Consider the following 15,315-nt stretch of genomic DNA (forward strand, 5'->3'; position numbering starts at 1 on the left):
TTTTTTTTTTAATTATTTTAATTAAAAATAAATTATTTTTTTTTATTTAAAAATAAATTTTAGTAATCAATTTTTTATTAAATATAATTTAAACCAAATATGATATAATTATTATTATAAATAAAAAAAAAGTAATTCATTATTATTATTTAAAATATACAATAATTAAAAATTAATTATTAAAATTTTTTCATTTAATACAATTTATAAATTAATTAATTAAAAATTAGTAAAAAAAATTAATAAAAAAATTAAATTCGATCTTTCTTCGTTATTTTTGGATTTATCCACCAAATAAATCGCCACAAAAATTTACGATGTTAATAATTTTTCATAAATAATTTAATAATTTTTTTCTTTCAAATGAGATTATTTTCATTATTATAATGAACCTATAGATGTTTATCACAGTCTATATTCTAACCATTTGTGTATGATTTTTTTTATTAATTTATTTAAATTTTATCAAACTTTTTATTATTTTCAAAGATTTTTTTCTATGTCACTTCTTACAAATTTCTATGCATTAGCCTTACATTAATTTCATAATAATTAATAAAGGAAAGCAAATATTTTTTTTTTGTTGTAAATTTATTTTTGTCGTGTATCAATATCATAATTATCATAATAAAGCGATGTTTCGTCTATTCTATTTTTTTTTTGTGAAAAACTGCTGGACGAGTTTCAATTTCATTTCATTTGTAATTTTTATTTTTTTTTATAAATATGATGATAATTAGTTGGAAACGTGACGAATTTGATTTGAATAAATATTTTGATCGATTATATGAATTTTTTTAACTATTTCTTCTAAAAGTTGTTTTTTTTTTATTGCAAAGTATGAAAAAAATAATTAAATAGAAAAACTGAGAGAGAAACGTCATTCGATTTCGATAAATTTGTGCCCGCTCGTTGAACGATGCGATGACCGACGTGATAAGTTTCATTTTGTTGTACGTTCTCAAGCTCTTACTATTGATATATATTTTTGTTTTCAAAAAGGGTGCAAATTGTGCTCTCTAAAAAATAATTTTTCTTCATTTTTTTTAGGGATTGAATGAAAGTTTTAGCTTTTTATATTTTTTTGTCATGTTCAAAAGCTACAAACAACCTTTATTTATTTTTTTTTTAATTTTAATCAATAAGTATTCCGATTTTTTTCAGTAAATTTTCGAAAAAGACATGAATTAGTTTATTTCGATTCGTTTTTGGTGTCAGTAGGTTCGGATTCGGGCTTGCTCCAGTATTTGTCGAAACGGTCACGTGCTTCCTCAATCACTTCATTGTTCGTGGGACGAGTTGCAGTTGTTGTTGTTGTAGGCGGCAATGGTGAATTAATGTCAGCAGTGAATTTGGGGTCCTCGATGCAGCGTATAGTGTTGCCAGGAACGGGAGCTGAGGGTTTTTCAGCAGCAGCTGCAGCTGGCGGCTTTTCTGGAGCAATAGCAGCAGTAGGAGCGGGAGTTGGTGCTGCAGCTGGAGCAGTAGTAGTGGTTGCTGTGGCTGAAGTAGCAGGAATTGCAGTCGTTGTTGAAGCAGGTTGTTCTGGTTTAGTCTGTTGAATAATACTTGCTGGAAATTTTTGAAAAGGAAAAAAATTAATATTTTGGATTTTATTAAATTATATAAATTAAATTTTATTTCAAAGTTTTTGTTTGTATAAATTTTAGAAATTGTCAAAAATATTATTTCAGTAAAAAAATTTAAAGGAATGAAAGATGAAAGTTTTTTTTAAATTAATTATTTTTAAAAATTTATTTTTTTTTAAATTCTATTTCGAAAAAAAAAATTCTAAATTTTAAATAAATAAATTTAATTTTTGAATTAAATTTTAAATACCTAATTTTAATTTTTTTATTCATGAAAGTGTGGGAAATGTCTGAAATAAAAATACTTCAAAATATCTATTTATTTTTTTAATAATTCAAAAAAAAAATAAATTTTGAATTAAAAAAAAAACTGAAAAAAAATGATTAAAAAAGGTTAATTAAATTAAAAATAAATTATTAAATTAAAAAATTCTATAAAATTAAAAAATGAGAAAAAAATATTAAGAGTTTTCAGAATGTTCAACATATTCTTTTTCAAAATTTATTTTTTGAATTTTTTTTTTCATTGGAAAAAAATTTTCTCAATAATTTTTTTTATCGAATTTTTTTTTTAAATGTTCAAAAATTAAATTATTTTAAAAATTAAATAAATTAAAATTTAAGTTTAATTTTTAAAGTATTTTTATTTCTTTTGTTTTAAAATTTCCCGCACCTTCCATGTAATTTTTTAATAGTTAATATATTTATTATTATATTATTATTTCTAATTCATTTAAATATTTTAGTTTATCATTTTGTTTAAATATTTAAAAAAAATTTTTTATTAAATTATTAAATATTATTAATTTTATTTTAATTATTATTTTTATTTATTTATTTTTTTTCTTTATTGGATTTTTAAATGTCACAAAAGTTTGAAATAAATTATTTGCATTGAAAAAAAAAACTTACTTGTCATCATTTTATGTTGATCATCCAAACTTGGAGGGGCTGAGTTAACCGTTAGCAATGAAGTCAATGGCGCATTTCCCAACGGAGTGGACGCCTTGAAGTCACTATGGGGTCTTATCGAATTGTCCCCTAAAGAAAAAAAAAATAATTAATTTTTTTAACAAAAACAAAAATTAGCAAAAACTTACCTTCACGAACATTTTGCGTGACAGTAAAAGTCTTTCCAGTGTCCAAGGGAACAGTCCAGTTGACCGGATCCGGTGAACGCATCAAAATTTGCTCGGGCGACTTGACGCGTGTCGGCTCTGGCGGCGACTTGATAATGTGCTCTACATCGGGATGCGGAAGGGAACTCGGACCAGTTGTTGTTCCGCTGTCGTGCTCATCATCAGCTATTTTTTTGTGTTTGCGTTAAAAGCAATTTTTTGTTCGATTGTTTGGGAGGAAGGTGTTAGACAACACAAGAAAACAAAGAAAGAAAGAGAAGAACATCACCATTACAGAGCGAATTTTTGCATGTGTGCCTTGACTTTTTTTTATTTTTTTGCTTGTTCAGTAGAACTAGAAAGTTGATCCCTTAATTCTTCTTCTTATGAGTTTCGACGTTGTAATTCTACTGAACATTTTATAAATTAATTTATTTTTTTTTCTTATTTTTTTTAAGGAACAAAAATAAGCAAGATCATCAAAAACTTTTCTTATTATCTTAAACATTATTATTATTGAGGTGAGAGAAGTAATAAACATGAACTTAATGATGTGTGTGACAAACAATTTTTATTGATTTTCGTTTTATGTCGAAAACGTTAATAAAAGAAAGAAAAATATGTATAAAGCCATTCCAGTTTTATTTTAAAACAATTTTTATTAACTTTTTTTTTCTTTCATAAGAAGATGAAGAATCAACATTTTTATTCATTTTTAGCACGGTATCGGTCGAATGGTGATGATGAAATAGATGACGATGAAATTTTAAGCGAGAAAATATAAAATAAAAATTTGTGAAGATTGAAAAAAATCGTTAAAAAATTTTTAGAAAAAAAATTATGAATGAACAAGGTCGTTGAAGAAAAAGGCACTTTATGATGAAGTTACCTTCTGGGAAACGTGATGACGAATTTCGTAAGAAAAAAAATATTAAAAAAAATGATGTGGAAATAAAACGAATGATTTTTTTTTTGTATATGAATGATAAAAGCAAATTTTATTTTGTAAATATATTTTTTTTAGTAAATATTAATATTAGAAAAATTTTCTTTCTTATAAATTTAGCTAACTAAGCAGCAAAGAAAATTTTTAGCCATAAATATTTTTCTTTCTTTGTCTATAAATTTAATTTTTTTATTAAAATAGTTAATATTAAAATATTTTGATCTAATTCTATATCGATTTTCTCGTGATTCTCCTATTCTATACGTTCTATTCTAGATAAAAATATCTTAATTTTATTATTTTTTTAAATAATTAAAAAAATATGTGTGAACGAACAATAGAATGATCATTATACATAAATACATTAATTCAATATTTTTTTACATTTTTTTTTATTTATTTATCGTTGAAGCAATAAATAAAAATTTATTTCACTTTACAGAATATTATGAAATTTTATTATTTTAAAAAGAAAAAAAAAATATTTTTTTAAATTTAATTTATTTAATTATATTAATTTTAATTTAATTTAATTTATAAAATAAATAATTTAATTAAATTAAATTAAGTTAATAATTTTTTTATAAAAATAAATTATAAATAATTTTTAAAAAAATTATATAAATTTTATAAATTTATTTTTTTTTATTAATTAATTTAAAATAATTATTATTAAAATTAAAATAATTTTTAATAAAAAAATCTTAATTATTTTTTAATTATTTATGAATTATAATTTTATTAATTAATTTATCAACAAATTATTCAATTTAAAATTAAGTATTGTAAAATTATATAAAGTGAAATATGAATTTTTTTTACAGCTTCAACCTTAAATTTATTTATAATGATCAATAAATGTGAAAAATAGTGTGCGGTGGGTGAAAGTTTTTGTTTATAAGAATAGAAAATTTTGAACATACAAAAAAGAAGAAATAAAAATGTATAAAAATAAAAACATAAAAAAATGACTGCAGAAAAGTAAGTAAGTAAATACATCAAACATTTAACTGCATAATTTTTACATTTATAATTTTTTTTTATTCATTAATCTTATTTTTTTCCTCATTCTCAAGCTGACTAGACAACTTCCTACATTTAAAATACGTACAAAATAGACATCTTTTTTACATTCTAATATTAATGTTCATCTAAGAATCGCTAGATTTTTACTTGTAGACGCGAACAAGAACACAATTTTAAATCTTTTTGTAATAAATTTCAATAAAAAAATGTAACAAATGATAAAATTTGTAGAAAAAATTCAATAATTTTTCATTGTGAGCACTTTCAAAGTGCATTGCTTAATTTTTTTTTTACTTTGCAACAATTGACAAAAATTTTGTGTGTTTATTAAAAATGTTTTTTTTTATGTACAAAAAAAAATGGTAAACACCACACCACAAAAGCTGCTTGGAAAATTTAAAGAGGACACGAAGCTGAAAGACACATCAACAACAATCGAAGCAGTTAATGAAAGTGAATGATTTTTTCGTATTCTGAAAATGTTTCGATCGCCACCCAATTTAAGTGCACGTGCCCAATGGGACGAAAATGCATTTTTTGAGGTTTTGCAGATTTAAAAAAAAATAATGCCTTTCGAATTTTTATAGAAATTTTTTTTCCAATTTTTTTTAAATTAAAAAAATATTTTTCTATAATTTTCTATTTTTATTTTTTTTTATTAAATAATTTTTTTTTTTTTTTTGAATGAAAAAAATATTTTTAATTTCTAAATTAAATTTGGAGAAATTAAAGAAAAATGTACTTAATTTAATTTAATTTAAAAATATTTTTAAATTATTTTTTATTAAAAATTACAAAATACTTATTTTCAAAAAAAAAATTAAATAAATTAAAATTTTTGAATTATTCTAAATTATTTTTAATTTAATATTTTAATATTTTTTTGTTTTATTAAAAAAAAAAAATATTTTATTTTATTATTTTTTGACAAATTAAAAAAAATTATTTTATTTTATTATTTTCTGAAAAAAATATTTTTAATCTTTAAAATTATGTCTCAAAAAATAATTAAAATTTTGGAAAAAAATTTTATAAAAATTTTAAAGGCCTTATTTAAAAATTCCCAAAGCCTCAAAAAATGTCTTATCATCCCACTGAGTAAATGATAACGATGATAAATTACAAACTAATTGAACGAAAAAGCAAATGAATCGAACCGAAAAGGTAAAATCTAAAGGACGAAGGACAAGTAAAAATGTGAAAAGTGTGATAATTTGTGTAAAATGTTCAAATTAAACAGACGGACAATGAAAATTAACCGAAAAAAAATGGAAACTAAAAAGAAAAGTTACTTTCATGGTGTTGTGAGATACGTTAACGTAAAATATGGTTTCTGATCTTTATTGATAACTCTATTAGTTTTCTTAGTGATATTTGAATCTGGCGGAGCGTCAATTGGTTTCTTGAACTTTTGCTTAACCTGACTGATATTTGATGATTTCTTAACTGATTTTTCTAGTTTTTGTTGCGGTAAATTATTGCTCATGGCACGAGTATTGCGCGGCGACGACGACGGCGGCGGACCTGTTGCTACCTGTTTCCACAATGGCACTTTCCGGTCCGTTGCTGGCGGTCTCGAGGTAGCAACAGCTCCCGGTGCATTCGTTGAGGTCGACGACGGAGCTGACGACGACGGCGGTTTTCGTGACGCATGAGACAATAATTTAGGCATTTGCTACTTACTTTCCGCAGCCATTTTATGTTTTTGATCCAAATTTTTACGTTGTTGCGTGCCAGCGGATCCCTTAATGGCCGATGCCTTGGTTTTCTTCAAATAATTCGGAACGTGTTTCGCGTTTATTTCGTTTATCGTGTCGATCGAGTGTTGCGGTTTGCGCGAGACATTGCGTGAATTTAATGGTAATGTTAAATTTTGTTTTGATAATGGTAATGAAGCAGAAGAAGCATTCCCTAGGGGAGGAGCTGAGTGGACTCTACTGCTAGGCGGTAGAGATCTACTTTTTAGTTTACGGGATTGTTTTGTAGTGGAAAGGGATGCTAGAATAAAATGAGAGAAAAAAAAGAAAAGAAAGTAGTGAAATACGTTCTCTAATTTTGAAAATAATTTTAATGATTTTTTTTTTTTTGTTCGTTTCTTTTTTTTTTGTTGCCACAAAGTCCAAAACGTGTATTTTTGTACTATTTAATTTTTAGATTTTTCTCAATTTCGTAAAAAAAATTAAATTTTTAACCAAATTAAGATTTTTTATTTTGTTTATCAGAAAAGATAAAAATATTTAAAAAAAATAAATTTAAAAAAAATATTTTTTAAAGCTTGAATTACGATTTTAATATTTTTTTGTATTTTGAAAATTATTAAAAAAAATATTACATGATAAATAAAAATATTTGAGATGTTTAAATATTTTATTATAAAAAATATTTATTTAAATACTTTATCAAAAAATCTGACAAAATAAAAATATTTTCTATATAAAAAAAATTAATTTATAATTTAATTGAATAAAAAAGTTAAAAAAGTAGAATTTAACTAAAAAACGAGAAAAATTAAAATATTGAAGTTTAATTTTAAAACAAATTTTTAATTTAATAAAAAATAAAATATAATTAAAAACAAAATTAATATAAAATGTTAAAAATAATGAAAAAAAATATTAGAACTAAACAATTAATAAAATAATTTTTATACATTTACTGAAGATCAATTGAAGATATTAAAGATTTTTTTTTATTTTTAACTCTGCGAGATATGAAATAAATTTTCTTCTTGTAAAATTATTGTAATTTTATAAATACATTAAAAAATCTTTAAAACCTTAATGCTTCATAAAACGATCAAATTTTTTATAATTTTATTTTTAATTTAATTTATGTTATTTTTTTAATGTTTTATATATTTTTTTAAAATCCATAAAAAATATATTTTTCTAAAAAAAATAAATTTATTATTTAGAATTTTTTTTTTTGTAAGTCGATGATACAAATTTATTAAAAATAATTAATTAAATATTAATATTTAATGAAAACAATTTTTTTTTTTCTTAAATATTCTTTTCGTGTCTGATACAAAACTCTAAAAAATAGTACAAAGTTACACGTTCGACCAACAAAACTCAACTCATGATCAAATAAATGAACGGGAGAACGAAAAATCAGCAATTAAAAAAGTTGATGAAGATGAAATATGACTTTTTTAGCTGTCATCGTCGTTTGTTGTTCAACAAAAAAAAAATTATTTACAGCGGCGGGAAAAACATTTACCAGAAAAACATTTTGGGGGGAGTAAAACAACCGCTGCTGCTCCTAATATATTTATAAAACTCTAACTACCCAAGTAAGTATCATTTTTAGTTATATATATTCACATATCACATTGATTCTTCATCCAAACTATGTAATTTTCCATAAAACGCTCTTTTAAAGTTTAGATGATGATTTATGATAATCAGTCACAGAATATAATATATAATGATAAATATGTATAGAATATATAATATAAGATAAGATATTAGCGTTTTTCATTCATGCGGCAATAATAGATAATATAGTCATTAGTCAGCGTGTGGAAAATTAACATAAAAATTTCATTAAATTCTGTGTCGTGTCACGAGAAAATTGAAAACGAGACAAAAAAAAGTTTTTCGATAGACAACAGTTTTTGTTAATTTTCCACTTTTTCATGCAAAAACTAATTTTTGAGGATTTTTGAAGTTTTTTTTTTGTCGAGTGGAACAGTTATACCATCGATAAATATATTCAACTCAAGTAAATTCTATAAACTACGAATGTACATTTAAAAGGTAAAATTGCAGTATTTTAAGAGAAGTTAGCGTAATTTGATATAAAATTGTGTTGAATTTTGTGTTTTAGTCTTGAAACTATTCTATACAAAAGTTTTTTTTAAAGATTTCTGTTCATTTGTAATTTTTTTACGAGACTTGGAAGCTGATTGTGGGTGTTGGCGTGATAATTTTTTCAAAAATCTTCAAGTTTCTGGCGTTTTTTACAGAAAATCAAGCAAAAAAATTACTCACTTGGACGTGGCCTTCTACCGTCTTGCGGTACGGTGATCGTCGGTGTCGAAACGGGAGTTCGTTTCGTGGATTTCACGCCTGTCGTGCTACCCGACCGTACTTGCTTCTTGGGCGATCCGCTGCGATCGGATACGGTCGGACCCACTGATTGCGAACGCACTAAATTTGAATTAAATTCTGTGAATTTTTTTTTTGTTTTTTGCCAAAAAGGGGAAAAAGGGGGGATACGTTTGGAACACATTGAACACACTTAAACGACAAATTTACGGTGGCTTACCCTTGACCCGTTTCTTGGGGCTGCTACGTGGACTCATCGTTTTGGCAGTTTTTTGTGGGCTACCTTTCGGAATGGCTGGCATCAGTTTTTCGCGTGTCGGCGAAATGAGGAGAGAAATGTCGTCTTCATCTGGAAATTTAAAGGGAAATTTTAGGAAATTTGATTTTTAGGAAAAAATTAAGAAAAATTAACAAAAATTAAAAAATTAACGTTCTACCCATCGATTTTTTTTCTTAAAATTAAAGTTTAAGACCTAAATTTATACAATTATCATCAGAGATGGAAAAAGCTTTTTTTCGGATCAAAATTATTTAAAAATAAGATTCAAGTCAAAAAAATCTTTAATTATTAATTTTCAAAAAATTATTTAAAAAAAATTTCAGAACATCAAAAATTCTCAAAATTTGAATTCTAATATTTTTAATTTTTTTTATGGGACAAAAAGTTCAAAAAAAAATTTTTTTGGAGCGGCCTAGCATTATTTTTAAATTAACAAAAAATTGGAAAAAATATTTTTTATATTACGTGACTTAATTTTTTTTTTAAATTTCAAAAATGTTCTAATTTTATATTTAATTTTTACTTTTTTTTCACAAAATAAAATTTTTAGAAAAAATTTCCTAAATTGATTTTAAAAAATTTTATTAAATTTATTGAGTTAGAATTCGTGAAAAATTAATTAAATTTACATTTATTTTTATTTTTTTCAAATCGCATCAAAAAATATTTTTTTAGGTTAAATTTCTTTTTTTAAATCAAAAGTTAAATCGACACGGTGTCGCTAATTTTTTATTTTTTTCTTAAGAAGAGACTCACCAATGCCCTTTCCCAAGTGATATCGAACATTGTCAACCTTGGCGCGAATAAGAAGTCCATCGGGCAACGAGCGATCCATGCCAACGGCACGCGCCTGACCCGGAACACGGGGTCGAGGAGGCTTTTCGTCCTTTTTGCTCGTTTCCTTCGTGCCATTTTGCATAGGTCTGTCAAAAAAATCAATAAATTTCTTCGTAAAACTCAAATTTTAAAAATCTCACTTGATAGTAGGTTCTAAGGATAATGCACTTAATGAACTTCTTCGAGATATTTGATCGAAAACTTCAGCTTGCTTCTTTGCTAGCTCTGGATTTATCTCGATTCCCCATGCACGAGTCTAAAAATTTCAAAAAAATCTTTAAAAAAAATTCTGGAAAAAAAATTTAATAAGCAAACCTTGTATTCACCAGCCTTTTTACGCAATTCGAGGACTTCTTTCACCCAATTCTTGTTGTTGTCATGATGGTTGGCATGTCCATTCATCAACTTGCCACCAACTTTGCCACTATCGGGCTCAAATCCAAACTTTTCCTTATCAAATTGATACGTTGGACGAATGTGACGCTTTTCGTGCCTAAAATAAATTTCATTAGCATTTATTTGAAACAAAAATTGTCAAAAAATACTCACTTTGTATCTGGTTCATCTCTGAATAAAGGCTCGAGTTCGTGAGGTGCAGCTGTGATAATTTGGAAAAATAAAAGAAGAAAAAAAAAATAAATGAATTTCTGATCTGGAAAGCTTTGCAAAGAAAAAAAATGTACATCAAAGTAATTACATTTTGCTATAAATATATGGTAATATTAATTTTTATATAACTATGCAACATCAGCTTATATTTCTACAACTTATCTACTGAGGTTATACGTTTTTTTTTAATATTAATGGTTAGGATTAGCTTATAATGAATATGAATATGTGATTTATGATGGAACTTAAATACATAAGTTTTGTGTAAAAGTGTGTGTTGTGTCACTTGGAAATGATTCAATTATTAAAAAGAGAGCAAAATGTGTGTCTTCTGGAGTGAATAAATTATTATGCTTGTTGAGGTGATGTAATTTCATCGTAGGAAGAGAGGAAATATGAATAAATGAGTAATTATGGCTGGTGTGTGGTGTTGTTGTGCAAGATGATTTTAAAATTAAATCAAGTCATAAATAGGTCTTAAATGCTAAATTATGTAAATCTATACAGAGAATGATTTTTCTTTGGGGTTGACATCAAAAAGTTCAAGGTCAAAGAGTTTGTTAATGACAAAAACATCACCAAAGAAAAATTTTTCTCTTGATTATAAGCTGAAGGAACAAGCAAAAATTGCATTGACAAATTTTTTTAATTAATTTTTTTTAAATATGCAAAAAATTTGACTAGTTTTTGATTATATTTTAACTTAAAAACTAAAATGTTATGTGATTTTTCTTTTGATTGTCGCTTTAGCTTTTAAAATTAATTAATTAAAATTTAATTTTTAAAAATAATTAATTTTTTTTTTTTTTTGAGAAATTTGCTCGATTATTATTTTAAATTAAGTCAGTTCATAAAATTTTAATTTTATTACTAATTACTATTTCACTTTATTTAATAATTTTTTAAGAAAATATTTAATATTTTTTATTAAATTATTTTAAATTAAATTAATTTAATTAAATTAATTAACAAACTCATTTTTTTAACTTTTTTTTATTAACTAATTAAATTATTTTTTATTATATAGGTACTAATTATTTATTTTTTATCAATTGAATCAGTTTTATTTGATTAATATTAAAAATAAAAAAAAAGTTTTGAAATATTTTTCATACAAAATGACAAAATTTTAACAAATTGATTGATTTCAACAATTTGATTATTAAAAAATAATCGTCAAAAATTTTTGAAAAATAATTTTTTTGAAAATATTTTTAGAGAAAAAAAAATTCAAATTTTAAAATTTTGTTTTTCAACATAAAATTTTGAAAATTGAAAATATTTTTAAAAAATTTTGAAAATTTCTTAACAAAATATTGAAAATGACCAAAAACGGCAAAAAAAAAGCAAAAAAAAAATGAAAATTTAATGATATCTGGATGTACAATTTTCTTTTTTTTTTATTTTGCCCCATTGATTGGATTTTCGGCAGGGGACGTTTTTGTCCTTACTTTATTTAAAAATTTAATTAAATTAAAAAATCTTAAAAAAAAAATTAATTTAAAAAATATATTGTAAATATAAATTTTTTTTGAAGTTAAATAATTTTAAATTAAATTTATTTCTTGAAAAATTTTATTTTTTTTTTAAATATTAAAATATTAATTATTTAAAAAATTATTATTTTTTAAATAATAAAAAAAATTATTTTTAAAAATTTTAAATATTTCCAATTTTTCTGTAAAAAGATTTTTATTTCACAAGAAATATTTAGGAGCAAATTTCTCAACAAAAAAAAATCAAATCCTGCCTTAGTCACTAAATTTTGGTTCCTTTCCTTAAAATATTTAAATATTAATTTTAATTATGATAATGATCGTGTTTTCTCTTCGGTATTCAATAATCTCCTCCGATTGTTGAATTTTTAATGCATGCAGTCAATCTCACGTAATATCAAGGATCCTCTTCCATATATATAGTATTTACAAAATTTCGTATATTTTTAAAAATTCATTCCAATGTAACATGCGATATAGTTGATGTTGGTATAACATGAGATAGAATGATAAAAGAACGATTTCACAGAAAAAATGACAATTTCTTACTTTTTCTTGTAAAAAATCGTTCTTTAGATGACATGAATGAAATTTCGTCTCATCTTTCGCAAAAATTTTGCTTCAAAGCCTATTTTGATGCGAATGACTGAGACATGAAGGAAAAGGAAACAAAATGCATAGAACATTTTATATATGATATATGATAAAATTACAGCCAATGATTAACAATAAAAGTAAAATTTTAGTTAAAAAAATTAATTTTCATGCAATCTCACGTTTTGAAAATCATCAAATTCGTTGATTAGTGCATTCAATAGCAATGTGCGATTTGATGACATTTTTTTTAAATTTTTTTTTAGAACTTTCATCAAGTATATCGGATACAATCATGAGAGAATGTATGAATCAAATATTTTTTTTTATATATCTGGCTAAAGAATGAATGAATATTATACAAAATATGTTAATTTTTATATGGAAAAAATGTTATTTTGTGTAAAAATGCGTGTGACTCGTGTATGATCGACGAAAAAATGATGAAATGAATGAAATTCAAATGCAGCTGCGAGAGTTGCAAAGCAAATTTATAAAAAAAAATTATGCCAAATGAGATAATTTTCTAAAAAAAAATTTTTTTTTTAACTTTTTAAGCCAATTTAACGCAGAAAATCATCATCATTTAATTGGCATCTCAAAAAAATCTGTTTGTGTGTGTGTCAAGGGTACCTTTTTCATGCCCTAATAATTGTGCATGAAAAAAACATCCTACATGTCGTTTGATGTGGTTTTGAAGTGTTTGTGTGGTATTTTTTTTTGTTCAACTAAATGTAAAAGAAGTTGCTTTTTTTAATTTTTTTGAATTTTTTTTAAATTTCATTCAATTTTTTGCGCATTTTTACGATTTTTCTTGATTTTTTTAGGATTTGGGACTAACTTTTTGGGAATTGTCCAATTTAGCATCTAATTGCTGCAGCTATGAAATTTGATTTCGTTTTAATTATTATAATAAATATAATGAAAATAAATAAAAATGTTGTTTGGAAGAAGGTTATTCATAAGTTATTTTGGCAAAAGTGTTGAAAGTATCATTTTTTGTACAGAAATTGTTTGAAAAAGTCTAATTACTGCGGGAAAGGAACACTATTGAAGTTTTTTTTTTAAATATTTATAATTTTTTTTATATAAAATGTATTAAATATTTTTGGGTGATTATAAAAATATTTTAATTATGTAAGTGGGAATTTGGGAGTATTTTGTCTAAAAAATATTCTTAAAATGTAAAAAAGCGACATTTTAATGGAAATTTGTTATTGTTTAGTAATAAATTTAAATGACTTGTTAATAATTAATTAATTAATTTTAATAATTTGTATCGAGGGAGAGAGAGAGAGGTAGAACGAGAGAATGTGAGATAATAACAATGAATGTCCATTATATTTTGCGCACCTTCTTTTTCATTAGTTGTTCTTTTTTTATGAACTGTCGGTATATTATATGTATGTGCTGATTTAATGGCGCCCATCGATATAGATTTGCGAGGCGGATCTGCCCGTTCTGCTGATCCCCCTGTTATGGCACGTCGTACATTGGGCCACACGAATTGTATTCGATATTCTGTGCTGAGCTTTTCTATTGTTTTTCTGAAAATCCCATTTGACTCACCCGCCTGTCGAATGTCGGTTTTTTTGATTTTTGTACAGAAAATGAAAAAAAAGAGAGAAAAAAAGTTATTTAGATTATTTATTTTGCATCGGGGATAAAAGTCAAACAATAAAAAAACGACTTTTTAATCAAATAAAAAGTGCATTCTCTTCCGTCTGAAGAGAAACTTTCCTACAGGTGCTTTGAGAACACTAAAAAAAATAAAAACAGGGGGGACATGTGCGTGTTTCCGAGACATTAAAGTAAAAAAGTCAATAAAAAATAATAATATCCAATAGAAGCCAATCAAAAACGAAAAAAATAACTTTTTTTCTTGCCACTATTTACGGCACGTGGGCCTGACTTCCTTGATTTGTTTTTTTTTAGCTTTGAGACAAAATAGAAGCCTTATTACCTTTCCTGTCGTTTTGCCAGGGTGCTCTTCGACGCCTCCGCCTAAACCACCAACAAAGCCCGAAACGCATCGTCCATTCGGAATTGGAGGACCCTCAGACTTGCTTCGACGTGACGGTGTTCCACGTTCCCCAGACTGTAATTAAAATGAATACATTTGGATGCTCTAGTCTGAACTTTTTTTTCATCATATTTTGTTTTTTAATTGAATAAAATTGGAAGTTACTAAAAAAATGTACTAAAAAAAATTTTAAAAAAAATACGGAAATAAGACAAAAAGCGATGATTTTACATCTGAACTAATTATTTTTTTAAAAACAAAATTTTTATACAAAGGTACGAAATTTTTAAAAAGGTGAAAAATATAAAAGCTTATTTTAAAATATAAAAACAAAACCGCATTTCAAATTTTTATTTAAATTTTAAAAAATTTATAAAAATATTTTATTTAAAAAATTTATTTTTCGAAAATATCATTATTTTTTTGAAAATATTATTTTTTTGAAAATATTTATTAATTTTTATTTTTTTATAATTTAATTTAAAAAAAATGAAACTTAAAAATTAAAAACTTTAAATTATTTTTTTTTAAAAATTTTTGAAATTTAAAAGATTATTTTTCAAAATTTTAAAAAATGAATCACCTAATATTATTTTATTTTTGAGAAATATAAATTTTTTTTTCTGATAAAAAAAAATAAATAAATATTTAAAAATATGCGAAATATGTGATATATAAAAATTTATTAATTTTTATTTTTTTATAATTTAATTTAAAAAATGAAACATAAAAATTAAAAACTTTA

The 15,315-nt window shown here is 24.0% G+C and overlaps 1 protein-coding gene across 2 annotated transcripts in view; it reads right to left on the minus strand.

Moving 5' to 3' along the window:
• Positions 1-758: 758 nt before the first annotated feature.
• The window catches only part of LOC134833718 (uncharacterized), a 28,041-nt gene continuing 13,484 nt past the window's right edge, over positions 759-15,315 (minus strand). The window contains exons 5-13 of one of the 2 annotated variants that reach the window (XM_063848139.1): positions 10,398-10,446; positions 10,164-10,341; positions 9,989-10,104; positions 9,768-9,934; positions 8,952-9,080; positions 8,675-8,833; positions 2,690-2,893; positions 2,502-2,630; positions 759-1,572 (exon numbers count right to left, since the gene is read on the minus strand). In XM_063848139.1, coding sequence (XP_063704209.1) covers positions 1,193-1,572; positions 2,502-2,630; positions 2,690-2,893; positions 8,675-8,833; positions 8,952-9,080; positions 9,768-9,934; positions 9,989-10,104; positions 10,164-10,341; positions 10,398-10,446 — 1,511 coding nt within the window. In that variant the 3' untranslated portion in view covers positions 759-1,192. Of the gene's footprint in view, positions 1,573-2,501; positions 2,631-2,689; positions 2,894-8,674; positions 8,852-8,951; positions 9,081-9,767; positions 9,935-9,988; positions 10,105-10,163; positions 10,342-10,397; positions 10,447-15,315 lie in introns of both variants that reach the window. The other variant, XM_063848138.1, reaches the window with a different exon arrangement.

The sequence above is a fragment of the Culicoides brevitarsis genome, chromosome 3 (genome assembly GCF_036172545.1).
Source record: "Culicoides brevitarsis isolate CSIRO-B50_1 chromosome 3, AGI_CSIRO_Cbre_v1, whole genome shotgun sequence".
NCBI classification, from domain to species: Eukaryota; Metazoa; Arthropoda; class Insecta; order Diptera; family Ceratopogonidae; genus Culicoides; species Culicoides brevitarsis.